Genomic DNA, 22,675 nt, shown 5'->3' with positions numbered 1-22,675 from the left:
TGCACAGCGGGGTCTGGGGAGGGAGCACCATCTCCACCCCATGACTCACCTCATCAGGCCACCCACCTGTCTGGGGCTGTAGCCCGTGGCTACTTCCCAAGGGCTCTGCTGGGCCTGGAGCTGCCTGGGCAGCTCTGACCATCTGCGTGAGCAGTCAAAGGAGGCTGGGAGCTGAGAAGCAGACGCAACCCCAGGCACCAGGGGCAGATGGGGGGATGCCACCGCTGCCCACTCCCTGGCACCATCAGCCAGAGAGCAGCTGCCTCGCACTACCTGGCTCTGTCTTCCTGCCTAGGATCTGGCCGGGGGGCGGGGGGCTGAGGGAGAGGAGGGGGTGGGGGGAAGGAGCTGCCCCCAGAACTACTCCACTCTGGGTTAGGCACTGCAGTTTGGGGAGCAGCACCCTTGTGCCCCCTCAACGCTTCAGCCCTACAGGGGGTGCCAGGGCGCGGGGCACTGGGTTTCAGCGGCGGGGTTCTGCGGCCCCCCCTGAAAGGGCTTGTGGACCCCGAGGGGGCTACGGACCCCCCGGTTGAGAACCACCGGACTAGCAAATGACTCGTGAAAACAGGGGTGATTTGTTGATTGGAGGGTCTTTACTTTGTGTACGTGACGTGTGATGTTCACAGGTTTTGAATCTGCTGTCAGTGCATCGCCTGAGCACCTCATAATTATCCCGAAGTGTGAACATTTCGACCAGTAAAAATAGGGGGGAAAAAATGCTTAAAACCCGTAAATTCGTGCAACTGTGAAAATTTAAATCTACAAAAATCGATTAAAAAAAACAAACGTTCATAGTCTCAGTGAAAGTTCAAAAAAAATCTGCTCACCCTAAACAAATGCGCGAGAATAAACACCGTGCGCACACACTGTAGGGAATATCCGGTGACTACTTTGCGGCTGGTGCACTGGGCCGGGAGTGGAGGAAGGTGGTGCCAAGTGCAGGGGGCTCGTGAGGTGGGGAGGGTGGTGCGGAGGGGAGGGGTGGGGGGGGGCTTGTGCTACTGTGGTGGGGGTTTGTGGGCGGGGGGGGGCTGCAGAGTGGGGGGGTTTGTGGGGTGGGGAGGCTGGGGCCGGAGAGGGAGTGTGGGGGGCTGCTACTGGGGTGCTGGGCTGGGGCTATTCAGTACACCCCATTGGGTGGCGGCGGGGCAGAGCAGTAATGGAGGGGGTCTGGCGCCCCCTTTGCTAGCAAGGGATGTCACTCTGCCCCAAGGAAACTGCCCTCTTTGATAGTCAGACATCAGACGGCCATTCCCCCCCAGCAGAGAATGCCCTGGGGACCCTGAAGGGAAAACCCAACCATGGATCACATCCCCAAGCACGGCTGGTGCTGACCAAGGGCTCATTGTGTCCCCCCCATCCCTTAGGACCTGGCACAGTGCGTGAATGAGATCAAGAGAGACAACGAGACCCTGAAACAGATCACCAACTTCCAGCTCTCCATAGAGAAACTGGTGAGTCCCTGGGCCACACCTACTGTCACCTGGCCTGGCTGCCTTTGCTGCTTCCGTCGGTCTCTGTCTTTCTTTTTCCTTTCTTCCTTGTCTGTTTCTTTGTTCCTTCATTCATTCCTTCATTTTTCCTCTTTCATTTATTTATTCCTCCATTTATTTCTTCCTGCATTCATTCATTCATTCTTCCTCCACCATGTTTCACGTTCGCTCCTTTATCTGTTCATTCCTTTATTCGTTCATTCTTCCTCTTTCAATCTTGCGTTCGTTTACTCCTGTATTTATTCACTCCTTTACTTGTTCATTCATTTTTCCTCTCTCAACCTTTTGTTCGCTCCTTTATTCATTTGTTCGGTCGATCATTCTTCCTCTTTTTCTTTTTTTTTTGTTCTTTAATTCATTTTCTTTTACTCATTTGTTCTTTTTTTCATTCATTCACCTGTTGGTTGGTTCTTTCATTCACTGATTCATTCGTTTCCCCTCTTTCATTCTTTTTCATTCATTTTCACTGGTTTACGCTTTTCTTTTCATTTTTTGTTGTTCTTTCATTCAGTTCTTTTCATTTGCGCGTTCTCTTTAATGAACTAATTATTTCAAACAAGTGCCATGAAATTATTTTTTCCCCAGCTGCCTGTGTCACTCTTCGCCTCTCCCCTGGAATACGTATATACAATACAAACCTGAGTGCATGTTATACACACTCAACAGCTTCCTGCTGGCTGGCCTTTGTTAGAGCTGCTCCTGTCTAGATCAGTTCCCTTTCCTGGCTCCTCCTGGTCGCTGTGGTATTTCCCAGCATTCTCGCTACCACCCTTTGTACAGCTCTAGGAACCTTGTGCAGCCTAATATGGCCTCCCATGGAGTGAACCCAGGACCAAGCACAGAGGTTTTCCCTCTGTAGCTATAAGAGTTGCTCCATCATCCAGTAGCAGTCGTAGACTCTTACCATCTTTGGGCCAGCCATTAGGGAGGTATATGGCATCTGTTCAGCCTGCTGGTTCCTTTTGTCTCAGACTGAATTCCTGTAAACGGGTTTGGTTTTCTGTCCCCCTTCTCCTTTTAGTCACGGTCCCTGGCTCAGTACGGGAGGCCGAAGATTGACGGGGAGCTAAAGGTCACCAGCACTGAGAAACGCTCCAAGACGGACAGGTAAGGGCAGGCTGAGCTGTGCGGCTTTGAGGGGTGGCAGCGCGGCCTAGTGGACAGAGCACTGGACTGGAGACCTGGGTTCTACCGGCTTTGTCACCGGCCTGCTGGGTGACCGTGGGCATGTCGCTTAGGTGGGAGTGGGGGCTGAATCGATGGTGGAGGGCTTGTCCATGCAGTACAGATACGATCAATAAACCCCCGACGTGATGGAAGGTTGGCCATCTTGACTTAAGGTCCTACAAGTGGTTTACAAGCTCTTTTACCTCCTTGAGTTGTGGGGCCAACTCCAGGGCTCATCCCATTGCTCTTAGGCTGCTGACTTTCAGCAGAAGGGACCACGATGCATCTGATCACATAACAAGTGTCTGAGACAGCGGTTCTCAGGCCATGGCCCATGGCAGCCATCTCTGCGACCGACAGAGTGGGGCTCCAGCCCGCAAGATGCTAAGAGCTCTGGGCCCCCATTTAAGTACACGCTGAGCTTTAAGTCACACTGACTGCTCACGCACTTAGAATTCAGCGCATGCATCCGGCATCCACTCAGGAGCACGTCCCTTTTCAGGAAGGGCACTTACACACATGTTTAAGTGCTGTCCTGAACTGGGGTTTTAGCATCAGCGTTTTCAAGGGATAGCATGTCTTAGTACCATTCAAAATCTGGCCTTTCCTGGCAGGGTTGGTTGGGTTCTTTTCAAATTCAACAACAAAAACCAGCTTTTCATTGAAAACAAATGGGGTGGTGGGGAAATGCCCAAATGGGGTGGTGGGGAAATGGGGAAATGACAAAATGATTCCTACAAAAATGAATGTTTTTTTCAGAAATCCTTTGTATCGACAATTTCAACTGGAAAACCAGATTTGGGTTGGTTGGGGTTTTTGGGCCACAGTTTTGGGGTGGGGGGACAGGAAATTTTGATAAAACCAAAACTGATTTTTTTTAAGGACACTTCCTGCAACTAAAACGAAATTAAAATAATTTGCTGTCTTGAACCGCCTCCCCTCTGCCTATTTCAAAATCAAGCTCTGGGGCGGTAGGGGGATCTAGAGCAGATACGGTCCTTAATAGTGTCATCCTGAGGTCCAGAGAATAACAAAGGTTGGAGAACATCTTAGAGAAAAGCCAGAGAACAGCCAGCGTTTCTGTGCAGACAATCACCGGAGGGGTTCTCCTATCGCCACAGCTAATCCACTTCCCGAAGAGTCAGTAGCTGGGCTGATGGACGAATTCTCTCAGCAACCTAGTGCTGTCTGCACTGGGGTTTAGATCAGCTTAACTTCGTCGCTCAGGGGTGTGGATGTTTCACACCCCGGAGTGACATAGCTGGGTCGACGTAATTTTTGCATGTAGACCTGGCTTAAGTGTACGGCCTCCCAGGAGCAGGGCTCAAGTCTTGGGGCTCATATAAGCCAGATGTGCGTTCCTCCCGCCCCCGGCCCGTCGGTGGTTCATCTGTCCCAGGTTCTGTCTGCATCCTTCTCCGTGTTGGGGCCTGTTCCTTGCAGGTATGCCTTCCTTCTGGACCAAGCCCTGCTCATTTGCAAGAGAAAAGGGGACTCCTACGAGATGAGGGATTTCATCGACCTCCATACTTACCAGATCCGGGATGACTCCTCAGGAGAAAAGGACAATAAGAAGGTAACGCTGCGGGATGTGTGTGTGTGTGTGAGCTGGAGCCTCTCCCACCCTGCTAACACAACATGTGTGCACTCCATCCTGCACATCCATACCCACACTTACTCAGAGCAGGTATTTCCCCCCAGTAGGGGGCAGCGACCACACACATACAGAGTCTGCACCATTTCCACACAGTCTTCGGCCCAAGGCGTCTCCTTAGCTTGGCTGATCCCAGTATTTGGCCCTGTGCTAGCTCCGCTTCCCCCTGGCTCAACCCTTTTCTGTCCTGGGTTGGAGCTAATGAGACCTGCCAGTTCTGGCTGCCAGGGAGAGTCAGCAAAATAACTCCCATGCCTAGTCCCTCTGCTCTAACCCTGGGCACATTCCTCCCATCAGCCAGGAATAGAACCCAGTCATCCTAGCTGCCAGTCGCCCTGCTTCGACTCCTGGGCACACTCTTCCCAACAGCCAGGAAAAGAACCCAGGAGTCCTGGCTTCCACGCACACCCTGCTCTAACTACTAGTCAACGCTCCTTCCAAAAGCCAGCTGTAGAACCCTGGTAGTCCAACTCCTGCTTCCCTAGCTGTAATCACTAGACTTCTCTCCCCTTCCAAAGCTGGGAATAGACCCCTGGCATCCTGGCTCCCCACTCCCTTGCTCTAATTTCTAGTCCGCACTGCCCCTGTCTGCTGCTGGTGGGCGGGAGTGTGGTTTCACGTCTCTCTTTGAGTCCCCTTGTCTGATATGCAGTTACTGGGAAGGTGGGACCCCCCCCCCACTGCCCATGAGTTCCAGGGGGACTGTTAAACATCCGTGCACTTGTCTTTTCCAGTGGACTCACATGTTCCACCTGATCTGTTGTTACGGGACCCAGGGTTACGAGCTCTTCTTCAAGACGCGAGAGCTGAAGAAGAAGTGGATGGAGCAGTTTGAAATGTCCATGTACGTCCCCCTCCACCCCACACACCCTCACTCCCATCATTCCCCACTGAATCTCCCCAGATTCGGTGTCAAAAAACTGTCCCAGCCCTTCTCTGAAACTTCTCTGCCATGTCCTGCCCCCCTCTCCTCTCGGTTGGTTGTTGCTCGCTAGATTATTAGTGGTAAAGTGGCAGTGGCCAGAGGTTCTGATGAGGATCAGGGCCCTGTTGTGCCAGGCGCTGCACGGACACAGCGAGAGACGGTCCCTGCCCCAGCTGAGATCAGGACCCCGTTGTGCCAGGCACTGCACAGACACATAGGGTAAATCTACGATCTGAACTGCGGCTGTAATTTCCAGCCCGAGCAGACATACCTGTGCTAGATCTGTTCAAGCCTTGCACTAAAAATGGAAGTGTAGCTGTGGGGGAGCAAACGGCAGGCGGGACTAGCCGCCCTGAGTACGATCCCGTCCAAGCCTGTAGGCTCGTCCTCAGGGTGGCCAGATCGTCCCGCTCCTCACCCCACCTCGGCTACACTGCTATTTTCAGCGCGCCGGCTCCATCAGAACGAGGGGATGAAGTGCTCCTGGGTGCTACCGTAATATTCAGTGCCGAGCACGAAAGGGAGCTGGCCAATGACTGGGACGCCTAGGTGCTACCGTAATACACCTAATAAATAACAATAATAATCATAATAATCATAAGCATAACTCGGTCTGTCTCTCTCTCCTGATTCCCGTAGCTCCAATATCTACCCCGAGAACGCCACGTCCAATGGCCACGACTTCCACATGTACTCCTTCGAGGAGAATGCGTCCTGCAAATCCTGCCAGATGCTGCTCAGGTAGGCGCTGCCTGGATCCATGTGCGATGCCCATGCCCGCCACTGATCTGTACTACTGCTCCCAGCTAAGGCGTCTCCTGAGATTGGCCGTTCCCGTGCTTGGGGTTAATTTGTGGGGCAGGGCTGAGCTGGGAATGGGGCATGGGGAGGTAGGGGTTAATAGGGCAGGGCAGAAGGGTGTGGCGGGATGACATCAAGCCCCGATTTACCACGGTGACTCTAACACACATGTTCTCTCTCTTGGCGGTGGGAACAGGGGCACGTTCTACCAGGGCTATCGCTGCAGCCGATGCAAAGCCCCGGCTCACAAGGAGTGTCTGGGCCGGGTAGCCCCCTGCGGGAAGTCGAGCTCAGGTACGTGTCTGTGCCCAGCCCAGGTCAGCAGCGTTGGCGGGAGGTACAACTCCGTTCCTGCTACCTGAGCCTGCCTGAGGCCAGCCCTCCTTAGGACAACCCGGAAACTAATCAGCTGATTCCCAGAGCGTCTTATCTGAAGGGTTGGGGGCAAGAGATTGTGGGATGCTTCTAGGCCATGAAGTGCAATGCATTCTGGGATGCATCTGGGCCAAGTGTTGCAAGGGATTGTGGGATGCAGTTGGGACAAATTGGGACAAGGAATTCTGAGATGCATCTAGGCCATGAGGTGCAAGAGATTCTGGGATGCAGCTGGACAAAGTCATGCAAGGGATGCGCAAAATGGTGCAAGGGATTCTGGGATGCAGCTGGGGTATGGCAGCACAAAGGATTCTGGGATACATCTGAGGAGGCTGCAGTTGCAAGTGGCTGAATACAAGAGCAGAGGAAGGAAAGGGTTGGCCTACGGGCACGAGTTAACCCCTTCACTGCTGCTGCTCTGTATCACCATCTGCGCTTCGGCCACGTGCCGCTGAGGTGCCAGTGGGGTGACAAAGGGGCATCACGTGGGACAGGAGGTGGGTTTTCTATCCCAGCCTCCCTGGCACATACTGGTCACCCACAACCAGAAATACAATTCTGCTTTGATTCAGTCTGAGAACTCGCAGGATGAGATTTCGCAACTAACTGAGTAATCCTTTCCCCCCTTTTCTGTTTAATCCAGATTATGGGTCTACGATGAAAAAGGTAAACAAACAAACCAACCCCGAACAACCTTAAATCTCTTAGGGAGAAAACGTTCTCATCTGGGGGGTGGATTTAGTAGCTGTATTGTGATAGGAGCTAGAAGCCCCAGCCGAGATTGAGACTTTTACTGTGCTGGGCTCCGAAAAGTGCCTAGTAAGAGGCTGGGACTGTCTTTTTGTTCTGTGTCTGTACAGCGCCTAGCACAACGGAGTCCTGGGTCTGGGGGGGAGGCGGAGTCCTAGGCGTACCGTGAGACACCTAATAAATACGAATAATAATTAAGTAGGAGGGTTTGGAAACTGAGGCCTGGAGAGGGGAGGGGATTTGGCCAGGATCACACAAGTCAGAGTTGGAAATAGAAGGCAGGTCTCTTGAGTCCCAGTCCAGTGCTCCATCCGCTGGGCAATACTGCCCCTTGAAGCACCACTAACTTTTAATCAAGGTTCCCTTCACCTCAGCTCATTTGCTGCCTGGCTTTCTCTCCTCATACTAAAAAGAACAGGAGTACTTGTGGCACCTTAGAGACTAACCAATTTATTTGAGCATAAGCTTTCGTGAGCTACAGCTCACTTCATCGGATGCATACTGTGGAAAATACAGAAGATGTTTTTATACACACAAACCATGAAAAAATGGGTGTTTATCACTACAAAAGGTTTTCTCTCCCCCCACCCCACTCTCTTGCTGGTAATAGCTTATGTAAAGTGATCACTCTCCTTAAAATGTGTATGATAATCAAGGTGGGCCATTTCCAGCTCCTCATACTGTTTATCAGACAGATGTTGCACCTAATTTCTCGCTCACCCATGCCTTATTTTACACCTGTGATGCTCCAGTGTCAGTGAGCATAGAGCCAGGCCTTCTGGCTGATGCGGGAGAGCACACGGGAGATGTAATCCAGCCAGGGAGCCAGGCCCATAGAAGAAAACGGGGGCACGGGGCCACTGAACTACAACTCCCAGGAGGCACTGGGGCAGCATATGGAAATTTTCAGGCCTTTGGGGGATTTTTTGATGAAAAATTAGCCATTTTTCTGCAGAAAGCTGACACTTTTCGTGAAAAAATGGTGTTTCTCAGAAAAACCCCAAATGGAAAATGTTTCGGATCAGCCCTAGTCACAGCCTAAATGGCAGCATCAGGAGATCACAGAGCCCTACCCATGGTTCTTAGCAATAAGTGATGCGGGACAAGGGAGATCTTTACATGCTGAGGGTCTAGAGACTGGGCGCAAAGGAGCTTGGTCCCAGCTTATATGATGTTGCTGGGGGAGTCACCACGAATGGGCATCAAACCTGGGACCTTTGGGTCTAAAAACTGACCTAGCAGCAGGCTCATCAGCCTCTGTCTATGGCTCAATTACCATTAGAAGGGGATTAAGTACCACATGGGGGGTTGTTATATTTGCCTTGCTGAGCCCTCCCCTAGTACCACACTGGCCTAAGTCCCTCCTCAAGCCCCACCCTCTTACTCCAGTTCTGCTCATAATACTACACCCCCTGCTGATTTATAGCAGGGTCTGTGCCTGCTGAACTTCAGACAGATCCCACACATCCTCCTTATCTGAGCCAGGATCCTTGTCTTCCCTCTGCAGAACAAATCCAACCGACACACCCAGGAGAGAAAGAAGAATGACCTTGGTAAGTCCTGTGGCAGGCACCCACTCTCATGCTTCAGGGCAGGCAGGGGGGTCAGGAAGGAATTTCCTTTCTTGTAATCAGCAGTCCTGATTAGGCCTGGTGTGATGGAGACCCCTATTGGTGACACCAGGCACTGCAGCCTGGAGAAAGCCGAGGGTCTGCTCTGGGTCTAACGCCTCAATAAAGGACCCCCCTTTAAGTTCTGCTAGATCTGCTGTACTGTGGGGGACTGGAATACTATAACCACATCCCTCTGAAGCTGTAGTGCATCATGGGAGATGCAGTCCGGCTGGGGAGCTTGCCCCATAGAGGAGGACATGTGGTAACTGAGCTACCATTCCCACAGGCTGGACACCGGACTAGCTGGATTCCTGATCTGTGCTGGGATGCTGAGCTCCAGCTTAAATTCAGGGCACCTGCAGGAAAGCCCCACTGGCTCATGGGAGCTCTGGGTGGACGAGGGTTCAGGAGACAATAAGCCCTTAAAATACACCTTCCTGCATGCAGAATCCCTGTCCTGGAGGGGCAAATGAGGCCTGCCCCAGGGCTTTCCCTCTATCCCCCATGTAGAGCATGGGGAGGATTTTCTGTCCCCCTCGCACCAGGAAGATGTGGCCGTCCACGTGTGTCCCCGTAGTGGGTGGGAAGAGCGCTGGGCGCAGATAAGGCCGGGTGGCAGGCGTTTGCTGCAGGAAGATACATGGGGTTGCTCTGTGACCGGTTCCTTGCCAATGTCCTTGTTTCCTTAGGGCTGCCCAAAATGGAGGTCTGCCAGGAGTATTACGGGCTGCCCCCGCCACCCGTGGCATTTGGCCCGTCGCTGCGACTCAGCCTGGGGGACATTGTGGAGCTGACCAAAGCTGAGGCGCAGCAGCTATGGTGGGAGGTAGGTGTCTCCGCAGCCATCCACCCCCCACTCCGGGTGCCCTCATGGAGAAATGCTGACTAGAACAGCAGTTCCTGAGCGTTCAATCCCACAGATTCCCACCACCCCATAACTACATCGCTAGACCCGCTGCTGAGATTTTGTTTGTCTACGCACTCGGACTTGCAACCCCACCCGCTGATGGGGTGACCCCACTTGGGGTTGAGACCCACAGTTTGGGAACTGCTGGACTAGAGGAATTGCACATAAATTTGGTCAGTGGGGACTTGAAGCTATGACTTCTGGTTCCAAAACCACAGGGCTCCGCCACATGAGGACATCTCCTTTGGATGGCTGGTCCACCCAGAGGGTAACAGTCTGACTACTGTTATGTTCATGGCATACAAACCGAGAAACTAGATAAACCCAGAATACTCTTGCTGGAAGGTTGCAATGTAACACAACTTTATTTAATTGAATCCAGAATGATAACACATAAGAACCCCAAAACAGAGAGAGACAAAACAGGCTTCTCCCTGAGGCATAACTCACCCCAGCTTACTCCAAGCTGGCTGGCTGCAATCTAACTATTGCTAGGCCCACATCTCAGAACTTCCTACAGAGCTCTCTGCCCATAAGCAGGACCAGGAACACCCCACCACCACCCCTTGAGCGTTTAAAGGGATAGCGTACAGGTGCAATGCAGTTTTCAAGACACCGCAAATTAGTGCAGCTGGCTAATGGAGCTCACGTTAGCTCAAGTGGGAGAGGTCTGTCAGCGCTGACATTCCAGCCGCCAAGCCCTGCTGATGACCGTAGCTCATGATAAGAAATGATGGTGGGGAGGGGTGTCTTTAAAATCAGGTGTCAAAGAGGAGAGCAGCATAAATCAATTCGTGCTTTAGCCTCTTGTTGTTCGGGAGGCCAGGCGGCATCAGGCTCCGAATGATGAAACAACTGATCTGGGCCGCTTCTGAGCATGGCTCAGTTGTTGAGCCCTGTATTCGACTTTCCTGATGAGGCCAAGAGGGAGGCAGACTCCTCTTAGTGGTGATGCCAGGCAGTGAAGGCCAGAGAGAACCACTGGGTCTGCCCCGTCCAGCAGCCGCGGTGTCCAACCTGCTTTCAGTGTCTCTGTGTTTATACCTCAGGCTTTAGCAGCAATAAATAGCCCCTTTGGCAGGGTCACCCATGCCTTGTCTTCTCCCAGTTAATTCCTGGCACGATGGAGCTCTGATCTCAGTTGGAGTCTGTGCAGCACCTGGCACAATGGGGCCCTGATCTCAGTGCTGGCTCTGATCAGAGTGTTAGGCAGGGTTTGATCCAAAACCCACTGGAGCCAGTGGAAAAGAGGTGGGCAGGGTTTCATCCAAAACCCACAGGAGCCCATGGAGAAGATGCCCATTGACTTCAGTGGGAGTTGGCTCAGGCCTTCAGGCTAGAGTTGGTTGGAAAAAGGGGGCTTTTTCCTGTGCAAAATGGTCAACTTTTGGGGGAAAAAATGAAATATTACGGTGGGGGACTGTAGTCCCGGTGCCTTGTTGGAGTTGTAGTTCGGTTGCTTCATGCTCCCATTTCTCTTCAAAAGGCCATGCTTCCTGGTCAGACTACATCTCCCATGATGCACCACAGTCTGCCCTCTTGGTGAGGGGAGACGGTTGTATTATGGGAGGCCCTGACCATGGTGCATCCTGGGAGAAGTAGTCTGGCTGGGGAGCCTGGCCCATAGAGAATAGGGGCACGAGAAAACCAAACTACAATTCCCAAGAAACACCACAGCGAGATAGCCAAATTGAAATATTTCTGCTCTCGGCTTAAACCTCCAGCCTACCATAGTCCCTCTGCAAACCAGGCCCAGAGCAGCCCCTTCGGCCTCTGCCATGATAGCTCTTTATGATTAGGGTGACCAGATAGCAAGTGTGAAAAATCGGGATGAGGGGTGGGGGGTTATAGACACCTATATAAGAAAAAGCCCCAAATATCGGGACTGTCCCTATAAAATTGGGACATCTGGTCACCCGATTTACGATAGATCTGACATGCATTGGCTTCCGCTTTGCAGGGCAGAAACACATCCACGAATGAGATCGGCTGGTTCCCATGCCAAAAAGTCAAACCGTATGTGTGTGTGAGTAGCAACTCCTTTCACATTTGCTTGATTAGCTGGTAGATGCTGGATGTTTTTGTAGGGTCTCTAAATTCCTTAGACAAGTTTGGGTGGGTTGCATCTGATCTGGGGACAAAGGGCAGATGTCCGTCTACAATCCAGGATGCTTAGCAGCAGAAGAAAGGGTGGGTTTTGTGGGTAAGGCGTTGGAGTGGGGCTCAGAAAATTTGAGTGAAATTCTTGGCTCTGCCACAGACTGCCTGTGAGCAAGTCACTTCATCTCCTTGTACCTCATCTCCTCATTTTTAAATGGAGTATAATCATTCTTTCTTTGTTTACATGCTGTCTGGGGCAGGACCTGTCTTTCACTATGTGTCTGGGCAGCACCCAGGGCCCTGATCTTGGGGAAGGTCTATGCAATGCCTGGCACAATGGGGCCCCATTCTTTGTTCTGTTATATACATAATTTTTAAAAAAATGAATTATTTGTGATATGACACTGGGAGCAAAATGAAACTCCAGAATAACAGAGTGCTGACATCAGACATCAGCTCTCCTGGGCCAGACATAACTCTTTCTTCTCCCTTTTATTTACTGCAAGAAAATAAAACCTTTTTCTTTCCCCCCCCAGAATCCTCCTCCAGATTTTTCTGTTTATCTTTGGTAAGTAAAATTATAGAATTGAAACATTTCTGCATCTACATAATTTATTGCTGTTTAATCTGGAGTCCAGCCTTCTATGCATCATGCTCTATGAAATCACAGACTGTCTTAAACCAGCTTGAGTTCCAGATTTGCCTCCATTGTTTACCAGGAAACCACACCCTCGCTGGTATGGCATACAGCCCACAGCAACATCTAGTGGCTGAATTGTAGACTTCAAGTAATAACTCCTGTGTGGATGTCCCTCCTTGCAGGTACGCGGGACCTATGGAGAGAGCAGAGGCGGAGCAAATCCTCACAAACCGTTCAGACGGCACATTCCTGGTGCGGCAGAGGGTCAAGGACGCGGCTGAGTTTGCCATCAGCATCAAGTAATCCTAACCTTAGTAACAGCTTCTAAAGAGCAACATCTTTGTGTGCGTGAATAGCCTGCTGCTCAGAAAGAACTCTTTTGGGCCCTTCCCTATAATGCAAACACCAGGGGGCGCATAACAAAATTAAATGCCGACCTGGTAAAAGTAAATATTTTTATATGCAACAGGTAGTTAACCTGTGGGACTCCCTACCTCATGATCTTATGAAGGTAAATTGCTTCGTAAGTTAAGAAGATAGGGTTAGATATTTAAGAATAGCATCTCCAACAGCACCAGCTAGGGGAGCAGGGGAAAGTGCCTTAAGCTGCAGTGCATAGAATGATCTTCCATCTGGATGTGCTTGCCACTTGAGGTGGGATATAAGGCCAGAGCGGTGCAATTATGGAGAATCCTATATTCCTAGGGCCAGAGCCCCAACTGGCATAAATCGGTGTCGCTCCATTGGAGTCGGTGGGGCCAGATCTCCATCTTAGTTCTTTCTGAAAGACCCTGTGAGAGAGAGTACAGTGTGTGCCTCTCTTCTGTAACCAGCTGCATCTACCCTCCATGCACAAAGCCCTGCCCTCCCCAGAGAGCAGACAGCTAGAAATTGAAAGGTGCAATACACTGGAAAATTACAGCTGTTGAGATCGTTAGGAAACCTGCGGTCCCCTGAGAGCTGGTGTCTGTCCCCCCAGGTTTAACGTAGAAATCAAACACATCAAGATCCTGACGTCGGAGGGCCTGTACCGCATCACGGAGAAGAAGGCGTTCAAAGGACTCATAGTAAGGATTGAGCGGATTTCCCATCCACTGCTTCAACTCCATCTTCACTGGAAGGCCACTGGGGGAATGCTTAGTGCAACACCAGCCGCTTAGCCCTCAGGAAGGCAGTATGGTGTACTGAATAGAGCAGGAGGGGCTGGGATCCAGGACTCTTGGGTTCTGTTCCCAGCGAGGGCGGGTGGGGGGGGGCTAGTGGGTTAGAGGAGGAGGTGGCTGGGAATCAGGCCTCCTGGGTTCTATTTCTGGCTGGAGGGGCTGGGGGAGTGGGGTCTAGTTGTTACGGTCTCTGTTCCTGCTCTGATCTTTAACTATTCATGGTAAATAGGCCCAATGGCCTGTGATGGGAAGTTAGATGGGGTGGGATCTGAGTTACTACAGAGAATTCTTTCCTGGGTATCTGGCTGGTGAATCTTGCCCACATGCTCAGGGTTTCAGCTGATCGCCACATTTGGGGTCGGGAAGGAATTTTCTTCCAGGGCAGATTGGCCGAGGCCCTGGGGGGTTTTCGCCTTCCTCTGTAGCATGGGTCACTTGCTGGAGGATTCTCTGCACCTTGAAGTCCTTAAACCACGATTTGAGGACTTCAATAGCTCAGACATAGGTGAGAGGTTTATTGCAGGAGTGGGTGGGTGAGATTCTGTGGCCTGCATTGTGCAGGAGGTCAGACTAGATGATCATAATGGTCCCTTCTGACCTTGATACCTATGAGAAGGAATCTCCGCATGCTCAGAGCCCCTCTGTACTTCCTCCCTAGGAGCTGGTGGAGTTTTACCAGCAGAACTCCCTGAAAGACTGCTTCAAAACACTCGACACCACACTGCAGTTCCCGTTCAAGGAGCCCGAGCAGAGGGCCATCTCCAGACCTCCTGGTAGGGTGCTCGGGGACCAGTGCTGAAGCTGGGGCAGGGAGACCTTGAGAGCCCTCCCTCAGGGCTGCAGGATCTCAGCCCCCGGGGTTCTTGGGATAGATTCTCATGACTGGGCATATGTGGGATGGAAATTTCCCCCAAAACATTTTTCTTGAGGGACGGTGGCTTTTCAACCCAATTTTCCCCCCCCTCCTAGTTTTTGTCAAATATCCAGGGTTTAGTGTGGGGGGCCCCAAAATTGGGGCTTTCAACAGAAATGGTAAAATTGGGACAAAACCAGGAGAAAAATGTCTGGAGGCAAAACCCGTCATTTCCCAGCCCCAGCTGGAACCGATCATACTGGTCGGCGGCCATGGCCCCCCGAGGGCCCTCTCTATTAAAAATCATAGAATCATAGAATATCAGGGTTGGAAGGGACCTCAGGAGGTCATCTAGTCCAAACCCCTGCTCAAAGCAGGACCGATCCCCAACTAAATCATCCCAGCCAGGGCTTTGTCAACCCTGACCTTAAAAACTTCTAAGGAAGGAGATTCCACCACCTCCCTAGGTAACACATTCCAGTGCTTCACCACCCTTCCAGTGAAAAAGTTTTTCCTAATATCCAACCTAAACCTCCCCCACTGCAACTTGAGACCATTACTCCTCATTCTGTCATGTGCTATCACTGAGAACAATCTAGATCCATCCTCTTTGGAACCCCCTTTCAGTTGGTTGAAAGCAGTTATCAAATCCTCCCACATTCTTCTCTTCCGCAGACTAAACAATCCCAGTTTCCTTAGCCTCTCCTCATAAGTCACCTGTTCCAGTCCCATAATCATTTTTGTTGCCCTCCTCTGGACGTTTTCCAATTTTTCCACATCCTTTTTGTAGTGTGGGGCCCAAAACTGGACACAGTACTCCAGGTGAGGCCTCACCACTGTTGAATAGAGTGGAACGATCACGTCCCTCGATCTGCAGACAATGCCCCTACTTATACATCCCAAAATGCCATTGGCCTTCTTGGCAACAAGGGCACACTGCTGACTCATATCCAACTTCTCGTCCACTGTCACCCCTAGGTCCTTTTCCGCAGAACTGCTGCCTAGCCATTCAGTCCCTAGTGGTGCATGGGATTCTTCCGTCCTAAGTGCAGGACTCTGCACTTGTCCTTGTTGAACCTCATCAGATTTCTTTTGGCCCAATCCTCTAATTTGTCTAGGGCCCTCTGTATCCTATCCCTACCCTCCAGTGTATCTACCTCTCCTCCCAGTTTAATGTCATTTGCAAATTTGCGGAGGGTGCAATCCACACCATCCTCCAGATCATTAATGAAGATATTGAACAAAACCGGCCCGAGGACCGACCCTTGGGGCACTCCACTTGATACCGGCTGCCAACTAGACATGGAACCATTGATCACTACCCGTTGAGCCCAACAATCTAGCCAGCTTTCTATCCACCTTATCGTCCATTTATCCAGCCCATACTTCTTTAACTTGCTGGCAAGAATACTGTGGGAGACCGTGTCAAAAGCTTTGCTAAAGTCAAGGAACAACAAGTCCACTGCTTTCCCTTCATGCACAGAGCCAGTTATCTCGTCATAGAAGGCAATTAGGTTAGTCAGGAATGACTTGCCCTTGGTGAATCCATGCTGACTGTTCCTGATCACTTTCCTCTCCTCTAAGTGCTTCAGAATTGATTCCTTGAGAACCTGCTCCATGATATTTCCATGATTCTGTGCATCATGGCTGGTGCATGGACTCCACCCTGGTGGTCTCTTGAAATTAACGCTCTGCGGCTCAAGCCCTCGGAGCCCTAGGAGGGGAGAGAGCCAGTCTTTCACCATGAGTTCACTGCCTCCAGCCATGTGGTGGGTGACGAGCGCTTCTGGGGGCTGCTCGCTTTCCAGGATCCCACCAGAGGGGTAGATCTTTATTTGAGGGTGTCCAGTCCTGTCTCTAGTGTGGGTCTGTCCCCTTGCAGCAGGAGGGCTGAAGTACTTTGGTTCGGCAAAGGCTCGCTACGATTTCTGCGCGCGGGACCGGACGGAGTTGACACTCAAGGAGGGTGACATCATAAAGATCCTGAGCAAGAAAGGGCAGCAGGGCTGGTGGAAAGGGGAGATCTATGGCCGGGTGAGTGCACCGCCAAGAGGGGGTTGGGACCGGCGGAGTTTTACAGCCCCCTTATACACCAGAACGGGCCTGACAAACCCGTCCACTAGGGGGCAGTGTTACACACATATACACGCAGACGCCCCGCTCTGACATATCCCATCCAGCAGAGGGCAGGGTTCTTCACACCTCTACACACGCCCACAATCTCTGCATGCACACACACAATCCGCGCGTGATGTGCCCACGCGCCCACAATCTCTGCATGCCTGCACACACGCATGTACGATCTCCACACACACGTACGTGCACACGCCCGATCGCGCCACATGCCTGCGCCCACACGTTCTGATGCATCTGGTATCAGAGCGAGTATAAAATGCCAAGAAATCTGTGGCCAGCTGGTGACTTCCGTGGCACTTTGTCTCCCCCTAGTGGTGGCTGGGACAGTAGCAGCTGAGGAGCCAGCTAATGGAGCGGGGCTTTTAGGTCAAGCGGTAGAGGCTGGTGCCTTTAGATCCAGAGGTCCACAGTTCAATCCCTGCTACCCATGCCTCAGGTTAGTGGCCCTTGTGCCACATGGCATGGCCAGCATATCTCACCACAGCATTGGGGGTAGCACACAGATCTTCCTGCTGTGAAAACCAGCTGAGTTACAGGAGAATCCCTGTTAGCTCTTAGCAGTAAAGGGCTTATGACACACAGGTAAGCAGCACCCATCTCATCCAGAAGAGGGCAGCAATGTGTATCTGACACATGGGCCATGTTCCAATGGCTGTTTTGTGATAACAACTGAACGTCTCACTGGGTTTTCCCCTCCTAGGTTGGCTGGTTCCCAGCGAATTACGTGGAGGAAGATTATTCGGAATATTGCTGAGGTCTGGAGCCCTGTGTAATTTTTTTCCCACCTGAGATCATGACCCACAGGATTCCCGTGGGCTCACGCAGAGCTCACACTGTGAGCTCACGCGGAGCCAGGCCTGGAAGGGGTCTCTGTAGCAGGAAGAAATGTTGTGTTGGTGCCCAGTGGCAAGTGCGGCGGGAAATAGCACCCCCTGGACTATTAATTTATGAACTTTCGGAACCCTCTTCTCTTTCTCTTCTCTCACGCATGTAAAGGAAGTTTTGTGTTGAATAAACTGGATGGGTAGACGGGCTGGGGATGTATCGTCTGCCACCCTGCCCCCAAAAGCCCTTTTCTCTCCAGTCCGTGCCATGATCCAACTGCCCCATCAGGCGCCGGAGTATGGAGCCCAGAGGGCTGCCACCACGTGAATGGGTAGGAGGCGGTCCCCTAAGGAGGGAGGATCTCTTGCCCACTGTCACCTTTATATTCCCTCCAGCATAGGCAGAGCCCAGATGGCAACAGGCTCACGTGATTGCCCTTTGTTACCAGATTTGCCCGTTAGGTATGCTCATTTATTAGGGTTACTCTTCTAGGGGGGTGGGGGTGGGGTGGATGAGCAAACCCCACAGGATTTTGGGGCGCTATAGGGATCTTTAGCTTAGGTAAGAGGAGCATTGCTTCAGAGTAAATGGGGAAGCCAAAACCACAAAAGAGTAAAGTTCAGAGAGAAAGAGAGGGAGGGAAGCAACCAGCTTAACCATAAAAGTTATTTATTGAATAACAGTGATAACTACACAAGGAGAGCCTAAACCAAAATAACAGTTACATTATTAAAGGTTACAAAAGTCATATATAGAAAACGGTACCTGATCAAACAAGTCAGGGTTAGAAAGTTATACCTGAGGAAGAAAAGAAAACAGAGTGGGGAGGATCTCACCGCTCCACGAAGTTTGAACTGGTCGGGGTTCCCAGGTGATGGTAGTTGCTCAGGGCCCTGAATGCTGGAAACAGGCAGAGCCCCCAGCATGATCAGTCAGGAGAAGATGAAGTCCCAATGGAACTGATGCAGAGTTTGGATCCAGGCATCAGAACACTTACTTGAACATAGGTAGGGGGGTTTTGTAGAGAAACATCAATGGTTCATGGGAGAACACTACATCATTCAGGCTTGACATGGGAGCTGATCGTTCCTGGCTATGGGTGATGTTCCTTGGAGAGAGCTCACAATGCAATTAGGCAGTTTCAGTATTTTGGATACCAATCAAGGATTCATTACTAGAATTGGTCTGATAACTGCTGAGCTGGGGGTGTGCAGGCATGGGTTCATTAACATCTGGAGCAGAGATCCCTCATCATGCCGTGCTTCCCTGCTTTTCTGGTCCCAGAGTTCCCTGCGGTTCTTGCCTTGGAATCTCCGTTCTCTGTTCTGTATGCTAATGGAGATGCCTCCTTGTCCTATCTTTGATGCAGATGAGGCTAGGGGAGTTGCCTTAATCCTATCACCCTTGTCAGGAGGGGTCTAGGTGTGTCTCACACTGCCCTTCACTGCTCTCTGCAAGTCTTTTCTCCAATCGATTTTGGTTCAAGCAGAGGCTGGGGGCATCCTTTATGAGTCAGACAGGCTGGATACTGTGCCCTGGTTCCCCAAGAACACAGAGCTGACGGGTATCACATTAACCCTTTACTAAGTTGGTCAGCAGGGTGAGCCAAGGCATCCGGGGCGGGGGACTTGCTGGCAAGTCAATTTATGAGCCAGGAACAGAACCCAGGAGTCCTGACAGCCAGGCCCCTCTTCTAACCACTAGACCACACTGTGACGGGTTGGATCACAGAAACTTCCTGGGGGCTGCCACCTGATGTGCCAAGACTATTTCTGTCCCAGCTTTCCCTGCCACCTTGGGACTCCAGCACCCTGTCTTGCTGAGCCAGACACACCAGTCTGCTCCAACACAGACCCAGGGTCTGAACCACATGCCGCAAAGCTGCAGACTTAACTGAAAGCAATTTAAGAAGTGTTCCTGTCTTTAACACTCAGATGCCCAACTCCCAATGGGGTCCAAACCCCAAATAAATCTGTTTTACCCTGTATAAAGCTTATACAGGGTAAACTCATAAATTGTTCACCCTCTGTAACACTGATAGAGAGATATGCACAACTGTTTGCCCCCCCACCCCCAGGTATTAATACATACTCTGGGCTAATTAATAAGTAAAAAGTGATTTTATTAAATACAGACAGTAGGATTTAAGTGGTTCCAAATACTAACAGACAGAACAAAGTGAATTAGCAAGCAAAATATAAAATAAAACACGCAAGTCTAAGTCTAGAACATTAATAAAACTGAATACAGATAAAATCCTCATCCAGTAAGCTTCCTTTTACAGACTAGCCTCCTTCTAGTCTGGGTCCAGCAATCACTCACACCCCCTGTACTGTCCTTTGTTCCAGTTTCTTTCAGGTATCCTTGCTGGGGGTGGAGAGGTTCTCTCTTTAGCCAGCTGAAGACCAAATGGAGGGGTCTCCCACGGGCTTAAATAGACTCTCTTGTGGGTGGAGCCCCCCTCTTCTCTCCTATGCAAAGTCCAGCTACACGATGGAGTTTTGGAGTCACATGGGCAAGTCATATGTCCATGCATGAGTCAGAACTTACAGGTGGCAGCCATTGCCCACATGCTATCTTGAATGTCTCCAGGAAGACTTCTTATGTGGATTGGAGCCTTCCAACATCCATTGTTTGTTAAATGCTGCTTGACTGCATACTTAATTTGCACGTTCCTTTCTCAAGAAGCTGACCAAATGCTTTACAAAGGCTACTTAAAAAAATCAAGCCAGTACACAGCCAATATTCATATTTGAATACAAAACTGACATATGCCTACAAGTAGGATTAATAGATTCAATAGATCATAACCTTTACATAGATATGTTACATGGTATATGTAGCATAAAACATATGCCAGTTATGTCATATATATATATATATTCATAAGCCTATTTCCATAAAGTCTTAGGGGGCACCGTCACACACACTTCCTCCCAGCACTGGGGTTAGATCCAGCAGCCCTGACTTTCAGCCCGTCGCTCCGAAGCACTAAATTAAACCTCTCTTAGGGCCAGCATTAGGACCTGGGGGTCTTGACTTTCAGAGCCCCTCCTCCCGCTCTAACCACTAGGCCTCACTCCCCTCCCTGAGCTGGGGAGAGAACCCAGGAGTCCTGACTCCCATTCTCCCACCATGCTTTAATGGAAGGGTTCTCACCCTTTTTTTGCTGGCCCCGCCCCCCGAAAATATTTCAGGCTGTGATGACCCCCCCCAAAAGTGACGACCCCCCCACCCCATACCATGCCACCCTTACTTCTGAGCTGTTGCTGGAGGCCACACTGCCTTCAGAGCTGGGCGCCTGGCCAGCAGCCGCTGCTCTCCAGACACCCAGCTTTGAAGGGCTCAGACAGTCCGCCCTGCACAAGGCGGACAGCCAGAGCCCGGGCATGCATGGGGGCCTGTGACATGCGCCCCCCCCATTACCTCATGACCCCCAGTTTGAGAACCCCTGCAACAGCTAGACCCCACTCCACTCCCAGAAGAGGGAAGAGAAACCAGGAGTCCTGAATCCCATTCCCCTCTAACTCATGAGCCCCCATTCCACCCCCAGAGCTGAGAATGGAACTTAATGAAAGCGAAAAGGAGGCACCAAAACATTTGCTGATGTACGTTCCCCTCCCTTTTGTCCGCTTCACTCATTCATTTCATTGCACTATGCTGCCTAAACCCCAGGCCGTGTGGGGTTTCCTCCCTTCTGCTCCATTGGCTCTGCAGTGCATTTTCCAGAGGGATGAGCTGCCAGGGTAGATCCTGGGGACACGGACACCCTTTAGCATCAATTCCCAGCCACGCCAGGCCTAGTACTGTGTTAGCATCCAAAGTAGCTACCCCTAAATGGCGCTGTTACCTCCAAATGGTGTGGTGGTGGTGATAATATGGTTCTCTAAGAAACTGAGGCACAGAGCAGGGAAGCAGCTTGCCCCACGTCACCCAGCAGCAGAGTCAGGCACAGAAACCGAGGTGTGGGTGTGCCAGGCCAGCACGTTGCCCCTGCTAGGCTCCACAACACAGGGAAATGCGGCCTAGGCCCAGTGGCCATGGGGGTTGGGAAGAGATAAAAGTGGGGTGGGAGAGTGTTGGGATCAGAGCCAGAATACATTACAGTGTTTTGGTGAGCTACCAGTAAGTTCAACCCTGGCTCAGCATTTTCCCCCGGGTCTTGAGTTTGTGCAATATTCCAGGAAACCCAAGGAAAACGGAAGCACTTAGTTTCAAGCAGAACATTGTGGCCTCAGGGTGCATGCATGCGAGCGAGCGGCACGGGACGTCTACTGACGAAACCCGGGTTCTATTTCTCTGCTGCTAGGTGACCCTGGGCAAGTCCTGCCAGATCGCAGAGCCTCAGTTTCCCCCACTGTAAAATGGGGTGAGCGATACGCATCTCCTTTGTAATGTGCTCTAAGTGCTAATTATTGTGCTGCACAAACACCGACTGCGACACGGTCCCCACCCCAACGAGCTCACTAGCCCAGGATGAGAGGGGGACGATAAGGTACTGTCAAGGTTCCTCCCCCACTCTAAACTCTAGGGTACAGATGTGGGGACCTGCATGAAAACCTCCGAAGCTTACTTTTATCAGCTTAGGTTAAAACTTCCCCAAGGTATAAATTAATTTTACCCTTTGCCCTTGGAATTTCCACTGCCACCACCAAACTTTAACTGGATTTACTGGGAAATGTAGTTTGGACACGTCTTTCCCCCCAAAATCCTCCCAACCCTTGCACCCCACTTCCTGGGGAAGGTTTGGTAAAAATCCTCACCAATTTGCATAGGTGACCACAGACCCAAACCCTTGGATCTTAGAACAATGAAAAAGCATTCAGTTTTCTTACAAGAAGACTTTTAATAGAAGTAAAGGAATCACCTCTGTAAAATCAGGATGGTAGATACCTTACAGGGTAATTAGATTCAAAACATAGAGAATCCCTCTAGGCAAAACCTTAAGTTACAAAAAAGACACACAGACAGGGATAGTCATTCTATTCAGCACAGTTCTTTTCTCAGCCAGTTAAAGAAATCATAATCTAACACATACCTAGCTAGATTACTTACTAAAAGTTCTAAGACTCCATTCCTGTTCTGTCCCCGGCAAAAGCAGCATACAGACAGCCCCAGACCCTTTGTTTTTATCCTTCCTCCCAGCTTTTGAAAGTATCTTGTCTCCTCATTGGTCATTTTGGTCAGGTGCCAGCGAGGTTACCTTTAGCTTCTTAACCCTTTACAAGTGAGAGGATTTTTCCTCTGGCCAGGAGGGATTTTAAAGGGGT

The 22,675-nt window shown here is 50.9% G+C and overlaps 1 protein-coding gene across 6 annotated transcripts in view; it reads left to right on the top strand.

The window, feature by feature from the left end:
- Positions 1-17,648, top strand: part of VAV1 (vav guanine nucleotide exchange factor 1) — a 61,626-nt gene extending 43,978 nt beyond the window's left edge. For 5 of the 6 annotated variants that reach the window (XM_078849595.1, XM_073319000.2, XM_073318998.2 and 2 more), the window contains 16 exons: positions 1,371-1,457; positions 2,518-2,603; positions 4,107-4,239; positions 5,052-5,161; positions 5,882-5,983; positions 6,240-6,337; positions 7,062-7,084; positions 8,676-8,721; positions 9,471-9,607; positions 11,649-11,714; positions 12,325-12,356; positions 12,611-12,727; positions 13,408-13,495; positions 14,250-14,364; positions 16,327-16,478; positions 17,281-17,648. In XM_078849595.1, coding sequence (XP_078705721.1) covers positions 1,371-1,457; positions 2,518-2,603; positions 4,107-4,239; positions 5,052-5,161; positions 5,882-5,983; positions 6,240-6,337; positions 7,062-7,084; positions 8,676-8,721; positions 9,471-9,607; positions 11,649-11,714; positions 12,325-12,356; positions 12,611-12,727; positions 13,408-13,495; positions 14,250-14,364; positions 16,327-16,478; positions 17,281-17,334 — 1,446 coding nt within the window. In that variant the 3' untranslated portion in view covers positions 17,335-17,648. The remainder of the gene's footprint in view (positions 1-1,370; positions 1,458-2,517; positions 2,604-4,106; positions 4,240-5,051; positions 5,162-5,881; positions 5,984-6,239; positions 6,338-7,061; positions 7,085-8,675; positions 8,722-9,470; positions 9,608-11,648; positions 11,715-12,324; positions 12,357-12,610; positions 12,728-13,407; positions 13,496-14,249; positions 14,365-16,326; positions 16,479-17,280) is intronic. The other variant, XM_073318999.2, reaches the window with a different exon arrangement.
- Positions 17,649-22,675: the final 5,027 nt, after the last annotated feature.

The sequence above is a fragment of the Lepidochelys kempii genome, chromosome 20, assembly GCF_965140285.1.
Source record: "Lepidochelys kempii isolate rLepKem1 chromosome 20, rLepKem1.hap1, whole genome shotgun sequence".
Classification (NCBI taxonomy): Eukaryota; Metazoa; Chordata; order Testudines; family Cheloniidae; genus Lepidochelys; species Lepidochelys kempii.
Note: the sequence above shows the minus strand (reverse complement) of the source record. Positions and strands in the feature narration are given on the sequence as shown.